Source organism: Heteronotia binoei, chromosome 20, assembly GCF_032191835.1.
Source record: "Heteronotia binoei isolate CCM8104 ecotype False Entrance Well chromosome 20, APGP_CSIRO_Hbin_v1, whole genome shotgun sequence".
Classification (NCBI taxonomy): Eukaryota; Metazoa; Chordata; class Lepidosauria; order Squamata; family Gekkonidae; genus Heteronotia; species Heteronotia binoei.
In genome coordinates, this window is record NC_083242.1 from 503,841 (window position 1) to 522,796 (window position 18,956).

Genomic DNA, 18,956 nt, shown 5'->3' on the forward strand with positions numbered 1-18,956 from the left:
GATTCTCCCCCACCCCGACCACACCAGTGCCCGAAGGTTGCTTGCCGTTCCGCCTTCCCTGGGTGGGCAGCTGCAGCAACAGCCCCTCCTGGCTTGGCCCACTGGCCCCCCTGCTGGGCGGGGGGGGTGGAAGAGATGGCTCCAGGATGCCCCACCTCCACCTGGACTGTGGGAAAGAGCGCACCTGTCCCTGCGTGTTCGGAAAAATAGCATTTAACAGGCCAATAAAAATGCCGGCTGTTGGAAGCTCTTTCCCAGGAGTCACGCTGTTTATGTTGAGGAGCAGCCATGGGGGAGGGAGGGAGAGAGGAGCCTCAGCCAAAGGGGTGCATCAAGACAGTGGCAAGAGGGGACTGGAGAAGCATCTGGAGCGAGGTCCACCAGCAGCTCCTAGCCACAAGGCATAGACAGAACCCTCTGGGGCAGGGATGCTCTGTCTCCTTCCAGATCGGGGGCCATAGTGGGGGGCCTGGGCACTGTGTGACACAGCGGGTGGGCTTGGATTGGTCTCATCCAACAGGGCTTGTCTTCTGTTCTTAGAGCTGGGGCAGGGATGCTCTGTTAGCTTGGAGGGGCCGCGGTGGGAGGGCTTCTGGCCCCAGAGTGTTGCACTGGAAAGGGCATAGGCCTGATCCAACATGGCTTCCCTCATGCTCTTCTGCTCTGTGCGGAGGGGAGGGGGCCTTGCCCAACTGAATGGGGGGACAGGGACACCCTCCTTAGCACAGCACCACCCAGCAGGGCAGGGTCTGCGGAAGAGTCTGGCCCAGGCCTGGTTCCGTCACTCCAGCGGAGGAGGAGCAGCCAAAGTTTCCTGTCCAGGCCTGCATTAAAGGAGTTAAATTTCACGATCAAGAATTCAAGTTAAGTATGTTCACCGATGACATGTTGTTGTGGGCTACAGATCAACACTTCTCACTCCAATGTCTACAAAACCTTCTATTGCAGTTTAGCACAATTTTGGGCTTGAAAATAAACACCTCAAAATGCTATACTTCCAGTTAACCTATCTTCATCAACAACAATTCTTAAAAGAAAATTTCACATTTCAACGGTCACACACCTCTTTGCCTTATTTGGGCATTCTTCTCACACCGTATATTAAAGATTTGTTGAAAATCAACTACCTCAAACAAATTTCAGGACTTTAAATCAGATCTTGGAAAATGGGAAAAATTGTTGCTCAACTGGTATGATCGATACCACTTAATAAAATCATTTGTTCTTCCAAAACTTCTCTTCCTCTTCTTTTTGTTTGGCTGGGATGGAGCAAGTCATTATCCTTAGAGTCAAAAAATTCTAGCCCAGTTACGAGTTAATTTATCCTTAGTAAGATATTTATCTACTGATCGATTGATTGGCGAATTGGACGTTATCTTAAATGCTAAATAAGATGTTTTACAATGTTATACATTCCATAGTACTTTATGCATAGTAGAATTTGTTATGTACTTCACCCAACAAAGTTCAGAATAACCTGGAATTTTTAAAATAAACTTATGTTTTTAAAAAAGGAGCTCCTGCAGCCTGGAACACTGGCCCTCTCTAGCGCATAGGGACAGCTGCCCCCTGCCCCAGAGGGGACTTGCAGGTTGAAGTCTGGAACGCTCCCCTCGCCCCCTCCTCCATCCCAGGAGACCTTTCCTTGCAGGCCTCTCTGGGAGCCAGGTGCCCACCCTGGGCCATGCCCACAAGGTCTTGCCAAGCCAGCAGTCTGGCTGAGGGGGGGAGAGGGCAGAAGCCTCCAGGCCCTCCCCATGGGCTTCCTGCCCAGCCCTGTTCTCCCACCCCACCCCCGTCTGCACTTCCTGTGGCACCCCGCCCCGGCTGTTGCGAGGTCTCAGCCAGCGTCAGCCAGTCTTGAAGAATGGGCAGCACGTTGCAGGAGGGCAGCGGCAGGAAGCCGGCGGGATCCAGTTTGCACAGGTCCTCTCTGCCCATGGTAGCCTGTTCCTCTGCCCAGTCCCTGGGAAAGAAGCCGGGACTTCCCCGGAGGCTCAGGAGCCACACGGCCAGGCAGCAAGAGCTGGGGGCCACATCTGGCTCCACATCCGTTTGACAGACTGCTGGCCAAAGGAGCAGCGGGGGAAGGCTGATGCCCCCTTCCAGCTGCAGGAGGGTTGCAGAAGGCCTCTCCCCCACCCCAGGTTGGACTCTTGAAGGGCCCTTTCCACCAGAGCTCCTCTGCGGAGACCCCACCCCAGGCGAAGCAAGGCAGCCTCTTCATGCAAGGGGTCCTGGGGGCTTTTATTGAGCTCTCTGCTGCCTCCCCGCAGAGTCCTGCCCAGGCCCCTCCCCTCCTCAGGGCTCCAGGCCCCGCATGGCTGCGATGGTGCTGGCCAGGCGGCGGGGCAGGGGCCGGGAGACCTGCTTGTAGTCCTCGGGCTTGGCCTTCAGGAGCAGGAGGGTGTGCTGCAGGGTCCGCGAGGGCTGCAGGCCCAGGGCGTCCAGGACGTTGGCCAAGTAGTCTGCGGGTGGAGCAGAGAGAGAGAGAGAGGCGCTCAGCCGCGGGGAGGGCAGGGAGCGTGGGCAGAAGCTGCCCCCTCCCTCCCTCCCTGCCGCCTGGGCTGACCGATGTCTGTGGCCAGCTGCTTGGCCGAGTGGGGGCTCAGCTGCGGGATCTGCAAGATGACTTCGCAGTAGGTCTGCATGGTGGCTCGGGCCAGCGAGCCCAGCCAGTAGTCGGCCATGTTGTCCAGCTCCGGCAGCTCCTCCCCTGGAGGCAAAGGAAGGGGGGGAGAGAGAGCCCCGCTCTGAGGGTCACAAGGTCATGCCCGCTACACGTCAGGCCTTCCCCCTTGCCCACCCCTTCCAGGAAACCAGCCCTCTCTCAGGAAGATCAGCGGCTGCTTCTGAGCTTCCAGCCACTGAGTAGGGAAATCAGCAGCAGGAGGGGAAATCAGGCCCAGACCCCGCAGTGGTGGTGCCCAAGCCTGGCCCTGCCCCAGAGCACCCAAGGATGCCCCCCCGACCTCCCCTCCCAAGAACCACACTCCCCGCCCCTCACATGCACATCCACACAGACTCTCTTACTGCCTTGCTGCCAACCTGGGCACTCCCCACAGCCCCACACCGCAAGGGGAGACTATGGAGTCCCCAAATGCACCCTCCAGGAGGACAACTGGGGGGGTCCTGAGCCCCTCCCCCAGCGTCTGCCCCCAATCCTCTCCCCCTGCCCAGCAGCCGCCCCCAGGCGAGGCAGAGAGGGGGGCAGGGTCTCCCCCTACCTTGTTCTGGAGGGAAAGGGAGCTTCCCGGCATGCAGGGCCAGATCCAAGGCCGAGTCCTCCTGCGTCACGAAGGGCTCCAGGTGCAGGGGCAGAGACATCAGGTACTGGCCGATCTAGGCGGGAGCAGAGGGGCAAGAGTGGTGGCAGCTGCGGCCCAGAAGCACCCTACACCCACCCCAGCCTGAGGGGAAGACCAGACCTCCCTCCACCACCCAGCACCTCCAGGCCAAGAGGCCTCCCTGCCAGATTCTCCCCCCCCCCCCCCAGGATTTCGGGCCTCAACAGCTGCCAGCAGTGGCGGACTGGCCAGTGGCAAGTGAACTGGGGCCCCTGAAACATTAGGCAGTATGTTAAACGTGTTAATGACCTCTTAGTAGCTTGAAAATAAAACAGAAGTTCCAGTATTATTCCTGCAATGGATGACTGTAATGCAACTAAAATTCGTTTTGTAGTTGGGGTTGCCAGCCTCCAGGTGGGGCCTGGAGATCTCCCGCTTTTGCAGCTGATCTCCATCTGGCAGAGACCAGCCCCTCTGGAGAAAATACAACCTGCACTTACATTCCCTATCTGCTGTAACTGCCAGGGATATGTACAATATATGTACACTGTAATTACGAAATAGATATGTATTTATTTCGCAAAACTTTTAATTATACCTTTTTCTATTTATGTATTTATTGAAAATTGCATTTATTTCTTATAAAAAAATTAAATGATGGCCTTATAGTTGTGGGTGGGCCCCCGACGTCTCCCGGCAACCGATATTTTCAGGCCCTCCCCTCCCCGCCCCCTTACGTTGCTGATGTGCTCCAGCGGGGTGAGGCTGAATTGGGGCAGCTCCTCGGCCAGCATCTCCCCCGGGCCAGCCGTGCTCCAGGCCTGGGCAGAAAGCAAAGCGGAGGCGGTCAGAGGGCAGGAGGGAGGGGAGGGGCGCCGTGGGGCAGGGCTCTCTCTCCCCTCCCCGCGACTCACCTCCATCCGGGGCAGCTGCAGCAGCTGCTGCTTGATGCGCAGGAAGACGGAGTCGAAGGCCAGCTGGTGGGCCACTTGGTTGAGGCGGGTGAGGGCAGAGCGTGGAGCCGCCAGCAGGTTGTGACTGGTCCCCTTCTCCTGGGAAGCCAAAGCCCCCCACCCCGCTCAGGCCTCAGTCCTGGCAGCCTCACACACACACAAACACACACACACACACGGGGCCCTTGCAGCTGCCCGGTGCCAGGAGCTGAGCGGGACCACCTGGCGGGCATGGCTGCCTCAGACCCGGCACTCGCCTGGCCCACAGAGCATCGGATGGTAGCTGCTTCCCCGGGGTAACCCACTGGCATGGTCCTTGGCCCAGGAAGTGAATGGCCAGCCTCGGCACCCCAGAGGCGAAGCCCTGCCCTCAAAGCCTGGGGAAGCCCCTGCAGAGAGACTGTCAAGAACTCAACACCCCCCACTGGGCTTGGGGGACTGTCCCAGGCTGCAGCCGCTGTGCACCTTTCAGGGCTCCTCTGCAGGCATTCAGGGCACCCCCCCCATCCCCCTGACACCGGCATCCCCTCCCTGGTCCTCTCCGTCCTCCCTGGCAGGGACCTTCCGTGTGCCCAGCCACCAGGAGCCCCCCTCCAGCCACGATGCTGCAAGGATGTGGGGACAGGGGCTGCCAGCTCTGAGCAGCAAGAGTGCCGCCTCCCCCGCCTCCCGTACCCCAGCCTCGAAGGGGGAGGAGCCATGGGAACAGAAGCCCCCCCCCCCGCCTCCCCACCTTGAGGGCGTAGAGGGTCTCCAGGAGGGCGGCGTACTCGCCCGGGCTCTCCTCCTGCAGGTAGTTGTATTCCTGCCAGGGGTTCTTGGCTGCGCTCGGCCGCTCCGAGCCGGACTCCGGGAGGCTGCCCAGGCCACAGGCGCTGTACGACTCCGAAAGGTACTTGCCGGCTGCCGAGAGGATCCTGTAGCCAAGGGGGACGAGGGAGAGGGGCGCTGGCAAGATGGCCCTGGATTGGGGCCCAAGGGATGGCCACAAGACAGAGGAGGCCGGAGCCTTCCTGGAGGCAGCGTGAGAAGAGGAAACCCGGCAGGCCCAGCCACCGCTGCAGGCTGTCCCAGGGAGCCAAAGGGCCTAGCAGCACGAGCTGCGTCTCCTCCTGGGAATAAAGGCCACCCCAGACTTTCCTCTGTCAGAGGCAGAGCTGGAACAGAAGCCCCCCCCAACCCCCAAGGCCTCGCTAAGCCCCCTCTGCTCTGCACAGAGCCCCCCTCCAAGACCAGCCCCCCAACTGCCCCTTTGGCCCTACCTGTTGGCCAGCTGCTGCTCAAAGTCCCCACACTGGCGCAGGAGCTCCCCACAGGCAGCCATGATACTGGGCGGGGGGGGGGGAGAGGAGGAGAAAAAGCAGCCGTTACTCCCCCCTGCCCCTGCTGGACTCCTGCGTGACGGCAGCACCCCCCCTCCCCCGGGGCTGCTCACACCCTCCCTCTGGGGCACCCGAGGCAACCTGGCTCTGAGATTCACCCTTGGGAGGGGCCTCTTTGCCCGGAAGAGGCGGGAGAAAGAGCCCAGCTCTGAGGAGTTCCTGCCTCCCCAGAAACGCGTGGCTTGGCTCGCTTGCTCAGGCAGTGCGCTCTGGCTCTCTGCCACGGGTGGCAATGCTCATCTGAATCCCGGAAGGAGGGGAGAGCAGAGAAGGCAACTGGCTGGCGGGCGACACTCTCCTGGGCCAAGAGGACCCAAAGCTCTCACCGGATCGAGCTCTGGAAAGCGGTCCAGTCTTCCTGCGGAGGGATCTCGTCCAGTTTGCACTTCTTACGGATCGACTGCAGGGCGCTGGCGAAGTCTGAGGCATACCTGCGGGAGGAGGAGCGGAGCAGAAGGGCGCTGGGAGAAAGGAGAGCCTGTGGCCCAAGAGGTCCAGAAGAAGAGCCTGGCCTTGGGTTGGGGCGGCTCAGTCCTGCACCAGTTCATGGCAAAGGCTCTGAGCCCCTCCCCAGAGAGAGCAGGGGGGGGGAAGCTGTGGCTCGGCCACTCTCCAGCCCTTTGCCCAGAAAGCCCAGCAGATCTCCCCCCTTTGTTCCTTCCGCTTCTAAGGAAGGAGAGGGAGCCCTCCAGGGCCCAGGAGCCCAAGGCCCCAGGGAAGGAAGTCCAGCTTGCCCCCCCAGGCAAGTCCTGCCCCCCGCCCTGCCCGGGACTTACTTGCCGAAGAGGGCGCGCAGGGCCTTGAGGAGGCCGCCCACCCCTAGCCCGTCGGTCAGCTGGAGGCAGTTGTCCACCGCCTGGTGGGCCAGGCCAAAGAGCTTGCTCACCGACTGGCACAGCTCCTGGACGCAGTCCAGCACCTCCCCGTGCTCCTGCCCAGAAGTTACAAGCGCCAGTCAGCCAGAGAGGCCCCTGCGGCCAAACTGCCCGGGGCGGGGGGACAAAGGCCGCTTCACCCCCCCTCCCCCCAAGAAAAGCTCCAGCTCCCGCCTGTCTCCTCAAACCGGCCAAGTCTGGTCCTTCCGGCACTTGCGAAATCGACCCTGAGACTCTCAGAGTGGCCCTTTGAGCACCTCGCTTGCCCAACAGCCCGCAGGGGCAAAGGTTAGGGCGCCGGAGGCTGCAACGATGCCCGGAAGGCCCGGCCTACCCAAGCCAGGCTGGTGACTTCTTCCTGTTCCCAAGCCAGTGCAGCGGATTTCCCCTTTTCCCCGCTCTGAGCTGACCGGGGAGGGAAGCACCTCAAGCTGCATGCCCAAGACCTACTCCCAAGAAGCTCTCATGAGGCTGGAGACAACCCGCAAAGCCCAGTGGCCGGACGGAGCAGGCCTCGCTTACCAGAGGGACGGCGCTCATCTGGATGAGGAGGTTCTCTTCCTCCAGGGCCCCGTACTGCAGCTGGAAGGGCTTGTAGGGCCCGTAGACGGCCTCCACCAGCTCTGCCACCTTGGCCGGGTTGCAGTCCCCTGGAGGGCCAAGAAGAGGAGCTCAGCACCAGGGAAGGGCCCAGGCCGTCTCCTCCGCTCTCGCCCTCGTGGAGTCAGAGCACACACAGAGTGGCCCTTCTCCCGGGCACAGCAAGATCAAAACACTTAGAACAACAACTACAATGGCACACCCCACTGAAGACGAAGATGATATTGGATTTATAGCCCACCCTCCACTCCGAATCTCAGAACCTCAGAGCGGCTCACAATCTCCTTTCCCTTCCTCCCCCACAACAGACACCCTGTGAAGTGGGTGGGGCTGAGAGGACTCTCACAGCAGCTGCCCTTTCAAGGACAACCTCTGCCAGAGCTCTGGCTGACCCAAGGCCATTCCAGCAGGTGCAAGCGGAGTAGTGGGGAATCCAACCCGGTTCTACCAGATAAGAGAGCTCTGGCTGACCCAAGGCCATTCCAGCAGCTGCAAGTGGAGGAGTGGGGAATCAAACCCGGTTCTCCCAGATAAGAGAGCTCTGGCTGACCCAAGGCCATTCCAGCAGCTGCAAGTGGAGGAGTGGGGAATCAAACCCGGTTCTCCCAGATAAGAGAGCTCTGGCTGACCCAAGGCCATTCCAGCAGCTGCAAGTGGAGGAGTGGGGAATCAAACCCGGTTCTCCCAGATAAGAGAGCTCTGGCTGACCCAAGGCCATTCCAGCAGCTGCAAGTGGAGGAGTGGGGAATCAAACCCGGTTCTCCCAGATAAGAGAGCTCTGGCTGACCCAAGGCCATTCCAGCAGCTGCAAGTGGAGGAGTGGGGAATCAAACCCGGTTCTCCCAGATAAGAGAGCTCTGGCTGACCCAAGGCCATTCCAGCAGCTGCAAGTGGAGGAGTGGGGAATCCAACCCGGTTCTCCCAGATAAGAGAGCTCTGGCTGACCCAAGGCCATTCCAGCAGCTGCAAGAGGAGGAGTGCGGAATCAAACCCGGTTCTCCCAGATAAGAGTCTGCACACTTAACCGCTACACCCAACTGGCTCTGAGTTTCTGGGGTCTGAGCTATGGCTTTGGTATAGCCCCTCCCCCCAAACCCCCCCCCAGGAGAGACCCCAGCCACATCGTCCTCAAGGGTGATCTGAGCAACTGGCAGGTCCACTCGCAAATGCCCTCCCCCTGCCCACCCTCCTCATCTCCTGGGCCTAGACCCCACGGGAAGAGGTGTGGGGCTGGAAGGTCCCCCCTCTGGAAGGCACATTCAACAGGAGAGCGGCTGCTGTTGAGGCCCACAACTGGACCCCCCCCCCTCAAAGTCACCAGCCCAAAGAAGCTGGATGTCCCACAGCTGGAATTGCTGGGTGGGAGGAGCCCCAGGGCATCCCGGAGTACAGGAGCACAGCTGGGCCTCTGCTCTCAAGCACCCAGGCCGAGAAAGCTGCTGGCCACACCCAGGCAGAGTCCAGCCTGTTTCTGAGCCACCAGCCCCCCCCCCGCAGGCCCCCCCCAAGAGCACGAGGGAGTTCCTGGGGCACCCAAGGCCTGGGCTGTGTGGGAAAAGGGGGGGCAGGGGAAGCACCCTCCCCCCCAACCCCTGTCCCCAAGCGACCTCAGCAATGACCCAGCCAGTGCCTCTCTCCCCGGCCCCCCCAGCCCCAGGGCAGGATGGAGGAGCCGCCTCCCAAGAGGCCGCCGGGTCAGGCGGTGTTTGCAAGAAGCAGAAGTGCTAAGTAGTATTTACTCAAGGTAGTATCAGAAATGTTCCACCTCGGCAAACACACCGAGACCTGTGTCAACACCACCACAGCAAGTCAAACAACGCCGGGTACAAACCTTATGTAACCACCAATGCCAGCCTGGCTCCCCCACAAATCTGGCCGCCGGCCCCCTTCCCGTAAAAGGACCAAGGAGGGGGATGGGAGTCACTCACTGGAGCTGGGCTGCAGGGCCGCCTCCAGGCCCCGCGCAAAGTAGGCCGTGGCCGCGTGCAGGCTCAGGAGCTGGCCCAGCTTGCTCTCGGGCCGGCCCGCTCCATGGCAGTGCTGAGGCAGACTGGGAGGGAGGGGACCAAAGCCCCCAGCGCCTGGATCAGCAGGACCACCACCACCTGCGGGGCGCTCTGGAACACCTGCAGGAGGCAGAGAGAGAGGGAGAGAGGGCTGGGTGGGGAGTGGAGGCCAGTCTTCCACCTGCAGGGCCTTCCACCAGGACAGGGAAGAAGGCAAAGCTCGCAAGGGGCTGTCTGGCTGTGGCAAGGAGGACACCCGGAGGGGCGCAGAGGGGGAGTTCCAGCAGCTTTTCGGGAGGTTCTGACACCCCCTCCGCTTTCTCTGCCAAGGAGCCCTCCACACGAGTGGGGATACAAACACCCCATGTGGCAAATGGCATGCTGGGAAGGCTTGGGCACTCGCCAGGGTGGAAAGCAAGAAAGTCTGGCTCCCTCCCTTCGGGTCCAAATCCTACGGTGGTCGGGGGGCACAGTGGCCTCCACCCCCACACCCAATGGCTCCCCCAGTGCTGGCTGTCAGGCCGAAGGAGCCTTGAAGGAGAGATCAGCCATGGAGTCTTCCCACTCCCCCACCCCCAGCCTTCAGGCCAAACCCAGATTTGTGCCACAGCAGCCCAGCTGGAAGCCACCCCCCGCCAACCCCAACCCCCCAGCCAGTGCCTTCGCTTCCCTGCCCTCCCTCCCCCACCCTTCAAATCCCACTCCCAGCCTTGGGGGAGCAAGCCCAGTGCCAGGAGCTGGCCCAAGAGGTCCCCCTTTTCTCTGGGCGGGGGAGGGGGCAGGGCAGGCCGGCTGGGGCACGACGGGGAAAGGCCGCAGCACTGCTGTGTGGAGAGGCTGCTCCCAGGACAGGCCACTGGAGCCAGAGCAGCCCCTCAAGAGTCGAGGAGGAAACATTTGCATTAGATCGCAGAACTGGCACAAGGCTTCCCTGCTATGGCTCACCCAAGGCCATTCCAGCAGGTGCAAGTGGAGGAGTGGGGAATCAAACCCGGTTCTCCCAGATAAGAGAGCTGTGGCTGACCCAAGGCCATTCCAGCAGGTGCAAGTGGAGGAGGGGGAATCAAACCCGGTTCTCCCTGATAAGAGAGCTCTGGCTGACCCAAGGCCATTCCAGCAGCTGCAAGTGGAGGAGTGGGGAATCAAACCCGGTTCTCCCAGATAAGAGAGCTCTGGCTGACCCAAGGCCATCCCAGCAGGTGCAAGTGGAGGAGGGGGGAATCAAACCCGGTTCTCCCAGATAAGAGAGCTCTGGCTGACCCGAGGCCATTCCAGCAGCTGCAAGTGGAGGAGTGGGGAATCAAACCCGGTTCTCCATGCACTTAGCCACGACACCAAACTGGCTCTCAGGGGGGCAGCTGGGTGGGAGAGGGGAGGATAACATCTAGAGAACCTGGAGACAGGCAAGATACCCATCAGGCCTCAAAAGTGTGGCCCCTGCTTCTTTCCAGAGAAGGTGGCTGCAAACTCAGAGCAACCAAAAGACGGGAGCCTCACTCAACAAGGAAACTTCTTTGGACCCGGCCCACGAGTCTGGCACCCGACAGACCCAGCGAGCGACTTTGCCAGCTGGCACAAAGGGGACCCCCTTCCCCTAGCCACCGCAGGGCTCAGTGACTTGGCTCTGCTTTGGGAGCCCCCACCCCACCCCGGGCACGGAGGGCTGGCTGCGATTCCGGTTCAGTTGTTGCCCGTGGCCCTTGGGCCCACGTGTGGGCACCAGCTCTGTCTCTGCATGCCAGGCTTGAGAAATAACAATCCCACACTCCTTTGCTGCTGCCTCCGCCTCTCCCCCCCCCCCCACGTGACGCAGCGGGCCCTGCTCCGCAGAGCTGGCTCTCAGGAAAGGCACCCAGGGAGGGAGTCCGAAGCCAAGCAGGAAAGGGCAAACTCCCCGCAGGGCTCCTTGCAGGAGCGGCTTCCAGCCACGACACCCAAGATAAGCATCAGCTTTCCTCTTCACGGGTGAAAGGACCCATCGGCCTAATCTGATGGAGCTGCAATTGCCTCCGAAAGCTCGGCCCCCATCAGGGTCAGCCCCCAGCCTCCTTATCTCCCCCTCGCAGTTGTTGCAGACTGAAAGCCAAGAGGGCACACGGCCAGAAAGGTCAGCAGGACACCTTTGGGCGCCGTGCCCAGGTGGGAAAAAAGATGTCCAGCAAGCGGGCAGGTCAGCCCCAGGAAAGCGAGAACTGAACCCCGCCTTTGGCCGAGGCCCAAGCTGGCTGCTGGAGAATGTCACCTTCCCAGCGGAGAGGCGGAGTCTACCCTGGGCCACTCCACCCCTCAAGGCTCCTGGAGGTTGCTTGCGTTCATCTTCTGTGTCTGCCCTGCCCGAAGCAAGGAAGGAAGTCCAGGCAGAGGCAGGCGACGGCGGCCCACCTCCGTTCCCCTTTTGCCCAGCTCGGGATGGCCCAGGCGAGCCCAACCTGGTCAGATTGGGCAACATGAGGGGTTCTAAACGGAACACATTTAGGGGACCCACCAGGCCGAAAAGGCAGAGTCCAACCCGGAGAGGAAGCGCTCCGAGCTACTGGGCCCAGCCCTGGTCTCCCCGAGAGGAAGGAGCCACTGGGGAGGGAGCCGGGGGATCCTGGGGACACGCTCAGGGTTAAAGAGGGGGAAAGGGGACCCACAGAAGCAAATGCGGCAGCCTGCCCCCTCCCCATGACACTGACCACCCAATCAAGGCCCACAAGGTGGCAGACCTCTGAAAAGTTAAAGCATCTGGGAGTTTCAACACTTAACGAGTGTCCAGCTCTGGAAACTGATACTTGCCATGCTTCGTAGCTACACAGAATGCCACCCATAAGGAGAGCTTTTTGCTGGACACCGAGTCCGCAGGGGCTAGAAAGGGACTTCTAAACACACAGCCAGACAGCGCCTCTTAGGCTGAATTCCCCATTGGATTCCAACTTTGCCCAGCGTGTTGCTGGGCGCACAGGAAATGTGCAGCCTTGGGGGCAGGAGGGCACAGAGCCTGGCGCAGACTCCCAATAGGTGCTGAGTCTTTAGAAACTGCTGCACATTTCCCAAGCCCCACCGGCTGGGCATTAAGACCCAGGATAACTACAGGAGGTGGCTGCGAAAGTTGCGGAAGGATTCCCCAGGCTGGAGCAGGAAAGGCGGGCCTCGAACTCTGGCAAGCCGTACAACTGGGCCACGTCTCAGAGATTAAAGGAGCAGGGCAGTGGCCACGCCTCCATTCCCCCCACCCGCATCAGCACCAGCCCCCCCCCCCCCGCCTACCTGGGAGGCCCACTGGAGCTGGGAGTGCCACGTGCCCAGCAGAACGTCGTAGAGCTCCATCAGCTGCCGATCCAAGGGGAGGTCGGACTGGCACAAGTCCTGCCACACGGCCACCAGCTGCCCCTGAAGCCCAGAAAAGAGCAGGGCAATGGCAGGCTGCCCCAGGCCAAAATGGAAGCGAGTGGGGCCCTGCGACCCCCTGCGTGGGACTGGCTCAGTCAGGCCCCCCCCCCAAGAACAGGCCTGGAAGAGGGCAGTGGGCAGGGGTTCGGAAAACAGCTGCACCAGAACATCTGGATCAGGACCCAGCAGGGCCAGGGCAGGGGAAACGGTCTCTCCGAGAGGGGCGCAGGATTACTCCCCTTCTAGAGGAGGTGGCTGGCATTCCAGCTCACACGCATTCCACCCCCCACCCCACCCCCGTGTTTTGTAAACGGATGCTCCAGAGAATCCTCTGTGTCTGGGGGGGGGGAGGGATTTGGGGCTGGAAGATGAGCTGGGCTGGGCAGAGAGGCCGCCTGACTGCTCTGCCGTTTAATTAAGCTTGGAATGCTGCTCGGAATCAGGGCACCCGCAACCCACACCGACCCAGCTCTGCAGGCGAAGGGCCCAGAGGCTCATGGGACAGGGGAGAGGAGCCCGGCTGGGGACTGCCAAAGGAAGGTGGCACGGACTCTCCCCCTGCTTCTCTGGCCTGAACAGAAGTGGGGCACGAGAGCAACGCTTCCTCTCCCTCCAGGCAGCAAGCCCCCCCCCCCAAACCAGCGTCACAGCTGAGTGACCCCGCCCTGGCATGAAAGGGGGCTTCTTCCCCTCCCAAGAAGAGGGAGGCAGGAGTGGCGGGGGGGGGGGGAGGGAGGCTACCTTGTGGCACTTGTAGTAATAGGCCAGCAGCTGGGGCAGGCGGTCGATCTCGGTGAAGACCTTCACGAACACCCGGGCCTGGTCTGGAAAGAGAGCAGCAAGGACAAGACAACCCCGTCAGTCCCCTCCAGGGAATCCCAGCAGCCTGGCTAACAGCTCTCAGGGGAGTGCCAAAGAGGCCCACCACACACCTTTGCTGGCATCCAGCCTCAACATCCTGGCAGGAAAGTGGAAACAAACTCCAGCCTGGGCTGATGCAAGGACGAAACAGGACAGGCCCCACGAAAGCCTTCATCCTCAAACGCACACAGTGGCCGATGCCTTCGCTCCCCAATTAAGAGAGCCCCGGCTGGCCCAAGGCCATGGGCAGAGGAGAGATTTGAACCGGGGGGCCTCCCTCCCAGTGGGGTCACTGCCCCGTGAGACAGAAAAAAGGGGCCGCTTCCTTCCCACTGCTCCTCAGACAGGCTGGGAACAGAAGAGACAGAGCAGAGGAACCAGTAACAGCTCCTTTGGCAAGAAACAGTGAGCTGGGGCATGGCTGGGGGGCAGGGGGGGGTTGAGGTGGAGCTAGGCTGACTTCCTCCCAGAGAAGAGCTGACCCCGGAACAGCAGGTGACTGAGAGCACAGAGGAGGAGGGGAAACGCCAACAAGGGGGAAGAGCGCCACAAGGATCTCTCCAGAGTGGGCAAGCAGAGTGGGCACTGAGCCAGCCCGGCAGGCAGAAAGGTGAGGCTCACAGCTGGGTGGGAGCGGGAAGGAGGGCCTGAGGTCACAGGGCAGGGGTCAAGGAAGACATCTGCCAGGCATGTGGCAGTGGAGCTGAAGCCCAGGGCTGCACCAGGGATGGCCAGCACAACCTCCTTTGGAATACCGAGCACCAAAGAAAAAAAGAACTCAGCTGAGTTGGGCAGGGATTCCAAAGACAGAGTGACTGGCACACTTCCTCTGCACGGCAAGGCAAAAAAGAGAGGGGGGATTTTTCCACTTGGCAAAATACGGGGGGGCGGGGGGGAGAGATGCAGCAGGCAGCATTACGCAGGAGAAAACAGACGGAGGAAACTCTTCCTCCCTCTCCCAGGACACTAGAACTTGCAGCCCTCCAAGGCAGTTTGAGAGCAATGGATTCAGGATAGACCAAAAGGGAAGATTATGAAGCTGTGGAACTCACTGCCACGGGGTGTGGGGACGGCAAACGCTTTAACCAACGTAAGCCACAATCTCAGAGAGGAGCTGTACCTAGAGCTGAATGGCACCTCCCTCCGTGTCTCTCTCTCTCTCCATGCCAAGTAATGGAGGGAGGGGAGCTGCGGGGGGGGGGGCATCTGGTCAGCCAGTCAGGGAAACAGGAGGATGGACTAGATGAGCCCACTGCTCAGACCCCGCATGGCTCTTCCACCATCGCAGAGAAGGAACACTCCAAACACAGCACAAGGCTGCCCCCTCTTGGTGGATTCCTAGCAGTGCTCCAAGGGACACCAGCCCACCTCAGGGCAAGAAGGCTTCACTTAAGTTGGAGAGCCTGCCCACATTTACACAACGCACAAAACAAATAACAACCCATCAGGGCTAAGAAGAGAGCCACTTCCAACCAGAAAGTGTGCCAGACGTTCAGTTCAAAACACAGAGGGCCTCCCAGTCTCCAACTCAAATGGACCTGAAGATGTTTTCGGAGGCAACCAAGCAAGGGCTTGGGCTCTAGCGGAAGGGACTGGCCCCCAAGAAGGCCCTTGCCTGGGCCTCAAGCTCTGCGCTGGCTCTTTCCCGGGGCCAGGAGCCTGGGCCCCGCAGCCACAGGAGTGGTGCACGTTGTCTCTTTCCTCTGTGGATGCACAACAAGGTCTGGAGGAAGCCCCCCCCCCCCCGCCTGGGAACGGGGTGCATCCAGCACACTTAAGCTTGATATAACAAATGAATTGCCTAGCCTGCCTCAAAAAATTGTCAAAATCTGCACAAACCAACCCCTCCCCACACCAATTCCCACCCCCCCTCACCAACTGTTCTCTTGCTGGGACCCCAGCAGCCTCCCGCCCCCCCCCCCACACACACCAAGGCCCCAACCTCCACTGACCGACAGACTGGGTGTTGAAAGCGGCCACAATCTGGGGGCTGGCCAGCGCCTCCAGGCGGTTCTTCAGGGCCTCCAAGTGCACACATTTCTCGGAGTAATCCGGTGTGTCCACCAGCACCGCCAGGCTGTTCTGCATGCTGGTCAGCTTGGCCGAGATCACAGAGACATCCTGCCCCGGCAGAGAAAAGGAGCTCAGTGACCCTCCCTTGGTTGGAGCCCCCTCCTCTCTTCTCCCGCCCACAAGCAGAGCACGGATGCAACCCCCCTTTCCTTTCCTTCTCCTTCGCAGACCGTGCGCTGATCCTATCTGTGTTGCTACCTGCTCCTTTTGCTCTTGTCTCAATGAACAAAGATCTCGATTTCCACGCTGGAAAGAACGCCAGCGGATTCTGCAGCCGGCCCAGACAGAGCCAGCACACAGACCAGAATCTAAGGGGAGGTGCTACGGCTGCTTCTACCAAGCCTGATCCTGCACAGACTGGGAGCCACAGAAGTTGTGCTTTACTGGGCAGGCAGGCAGGCAGGCAGGCAGGCAGGCAGGATGCACCCTCCAGATGAGCTCCCCTGCTTCTAGCCAGTAATGCCAAGAAAGCAAAGTGAGAATTCCTGAAGCTGCACCTGAAGGCTGCCTGGCTTTCTCTGGGGAGACGAGGAAGGCAGGCTGGAGGCTGCCTTTGACACTGACGCCCACCTGCTTTGGCAAGACCTCCCTTGGACCGAGAGGCCAGGCCCTCCGGGAGGCTGCTGGAAAAGGGAGCTCCTCTCTCTTCCCGTTCACGGCCAGGAGGGCAGGGCAGGGCAGAGGGAATACCTGGGTTTTAAAAGTCTCTTCGATGTCTGCACTGAGCGTGCTCCACTTGTCGGCTTCTTGGAGTGACTCGGCCGCCAGCTGCATCCTGGATTTCACATGATCCAGTTTCACCAAGACCTGGAATGGGGAGAACAGTAAGGGTGGGGGCAAAGAAGAGCCGCACCCCCCTCCCCCATCCAGCATGAGCTGACGCTCTTCTGCAGGTCGCCTGTCCTCCAGGGGCACCCACGAGAGCACAGCGATGCTGTCAAAAGTTGTGTGGCATGAAGGAGACATAATTTAAGACTAATCCATATAGCAAATGAGTGGGAGTTTGGGGACAGCACAAAGCCATCCGCCCTGCCTTTCCAAGCCCCAGGGCGCTCAGCCGCCGCCTTCACACACACACACACACACACACGGTGCTTTTCCTTGCATTCCCTCTGAGAGAGCTGAATCACAGAAGGGGCTCCATTTAGCCAAGCTGGTCCTGTTGAATTCCAGTTCACGCCAGGAAAGATGCCCCCCCCCCCCCCCCCCCAGTCACAAGAGCAGTGCTGGTCACTTATTTGACACGGACTGGTATCAGCTGCCTCAAGGCTGATCTTTGTATGAGACTGTTCAGTCTGGTTCTCATTCTGACCCAGTGATCGGGGAGGGGGGGGGGCTCAGATCCTGGTTGGCTTTGAGGCCAAAAGAGGAGAGTCAGTGCAAGGTCTCCCCTCCAGTCTGCGGAAGAGTTCAGAGCCCAGCCCAGGTTTGGTGCGGCACCCAGGTTGCTGGTCTGGTGTAGTGTACACCAAGTCAGTTTGGTGTAGTGGTGAAGTGTGCTAACTCTTATCTGGGAGAACCGGGTTTGATTCCCCACTCCTCCACCTGCAGCTGCTGGAATGGCCTTGGGTCAGCCAGAGCTCGCTTATCTGGGAGAACCGGGTTTGATTCCCCACTCCTCCACTTGCAGCTGCTAGCATGGCCTGGGGTCAGCCAGAGCTCTCTTATCTGGGAGAACCGGGTTTGATTCCCCACTCCTCCACTTGCACCTGCTGGAATGGCCTTGGGTCAGCCAGAGCTCTCTTATCTGGGAGAACCGGGTTTGATTCCCCACTCCTCCACCTGCAGCTGCTGGAATGGCCTTGGGTCAGCCAGAGCTCTCTTATCTGGGAGAACAAGGTTTGATTCCCCACTCCTCCACTTGCAGCTGCTGGAATGGCCTTGGGTCAGCCATAGCTCTCTTATCTGGGAGAACAAGGTTTGATTCCCCACTCCTCCACTTGCACCTGCTGGAATGGCCTTGGGTCAGCCATAGCTCTCTTATCTGGGAGAACAAGGTTTGATTCCCCACTCCTCCACTTGCACCTGCTGGAATGGCCTTGGGTCAGCCATAGCTCTCTTATCTGGGAGAACAAGGTTTGATTCCCCACTCCTCCACTTGCACCTGCTGGAATGGCCTTGGGTCAGCCAGAGCTCTCTTATCTGGGAGAACAAGGTTTGATTCCCCACTCCTCCACTTGCACCTGCTGGAATGGCCTTGGGTCAGCCATAGCTCTCTTATCTGGGAGAACAAGGTTTGATTCCCCACTCCTCCACTTGCAGCTGCTGGAATGGCCTTGGGTCAGCCAGAGCTCTCTTATCTGGGAGAACCGGGTTTGATTCCCCGCTCCTTCACTTGCAGCTGCTGGAATGACCTTGGGTCAGCCATAGCTCTCTTATCTGGGAGAATGGGTTGGATTCCCCACTCCTCCACTTGCAGCTGCTGGAATGGCCTTGGGTCAGCCAGAGCTCTCTTATCTGGAAGAACCAGGTTGGATTCCCGACTCCTCCACCTGCAGCTGCTGGAATGGCCTTGGGTCAGTCAGAGCTCTGGCAGAGGTTGTCCTCAAAAGGGCAGCTGCTGGGAGAGAGTTGTGGGGGAGGAAGATAAAGGAGATTGTGAGCCACTCTGAGATTCGAAGTGGAGGGTGGGATATAAATCCAATATCATCATCACCTTCTTCTGTAGCAAGGTCGCATTTCCTTGCATGGCTCCACAGGTGAAGAGTGCAGTCACAATTGCAGTGAGCAACAGGGACAGAGAATGCCCCCCCCACTGCAGCAGCCCCCCCCCCACAAGCACCTGCATGGACTGGGCGGTGTCCTCCTCCAGCCGCTTGATGTCCTCCCTCACCAGCACCATCTGCTCCTTCAGGAAGCTGGCCTCCTGGCTCAGGGCCTCCACCTCCCTCAGGACCCGAGGCATGTTCTGCAGCGCCTGCCGGCTCGTCTCTGCGGGAAGACAGCAGCCATAAGATCCCGCCCCCCAGGCAAAGTTCCACTTCCTGGGAACCACCAGGGGCTGCACCCCCCTCCCACACACACACACACACCACGGGCAGAGTGCCAGAAGACGGCCAGAGGGAAGCAACTCCACTCGCTGTAGGAGAAGGGCAAGGTGAGAGAAGGCTTTCCTGCCCCCACAGGGACCAGAGAGGAACCCCAAGAATGCCAGAGGAGGGGGTGGGTTCAGCGGTTCACCTTCCACCGCCTTGTTGACCTCTTGGATGCAGAGCTGCAGCTTCATGACCAGGGTGGCAGCGTGGGCATCCACCTTGCCCGGCGCCTCCTGCTGCACAGCCCTGAAGGCCCCGTTCACCCAGGCCTTGACCTCGAAGTCCTCCGCCAGGAACTTGGAGAAATCCATGCTGAGCTGCAGCACCCTCTCCCTCCTCTAGGCAGAGAAGAGAGAAGAGAAGAAGAGGTGGGATTTCGACCCACCCTTCACTCAGAGCGGCCTCCAGTCTCCCCCCAACAGATGCCCTATGAGCACTACCCCCTCTAAGCTGCGGAGTCTTGTGAGCAAAAATGTCTTCATGAGCTACTGGCATTAAAGTCGTGAGTGAGT

General features: G+C 60.2%; 1 protein-coding gene across 1 annotated transcript; it reads right to left on the reverse strand.

The window, feature by feature from the left end:
- Positions 1-924: 924 nt before the first annotated feature.
- Positions 925-18,766, reverse strand: COG7 (component of oligomeric golgi complex 7). The gene is given in 18 exon segments (XM_060260803.1): positions 925-2,468; positions 2,573-2,716; positions 3,228-3,342; positions 4,025-4,108; positions 4,202-4,339; positions 4,974-5,157; positions 5,503-5,568; positions 5,949-6,053; positions 6,399-6,553; positions 7,020-7,147; positions 9,026-9,115; positions 9,118-9,223; positions 12,353-12,475; positions 13,217-13,299; positions 15,289-15,457; positions 16,100-16,216; positions 18,192-18,340; positions 18,590-18,766. Coding segments are annotated over 18 exon segments (2,289 nt in total). The 5' UTR covers positions 18,756-18,766; the 3' UTR covers positions 925-2,301.
- Positions 18,767-18,956: the final 190 nt, after the last annotated feature.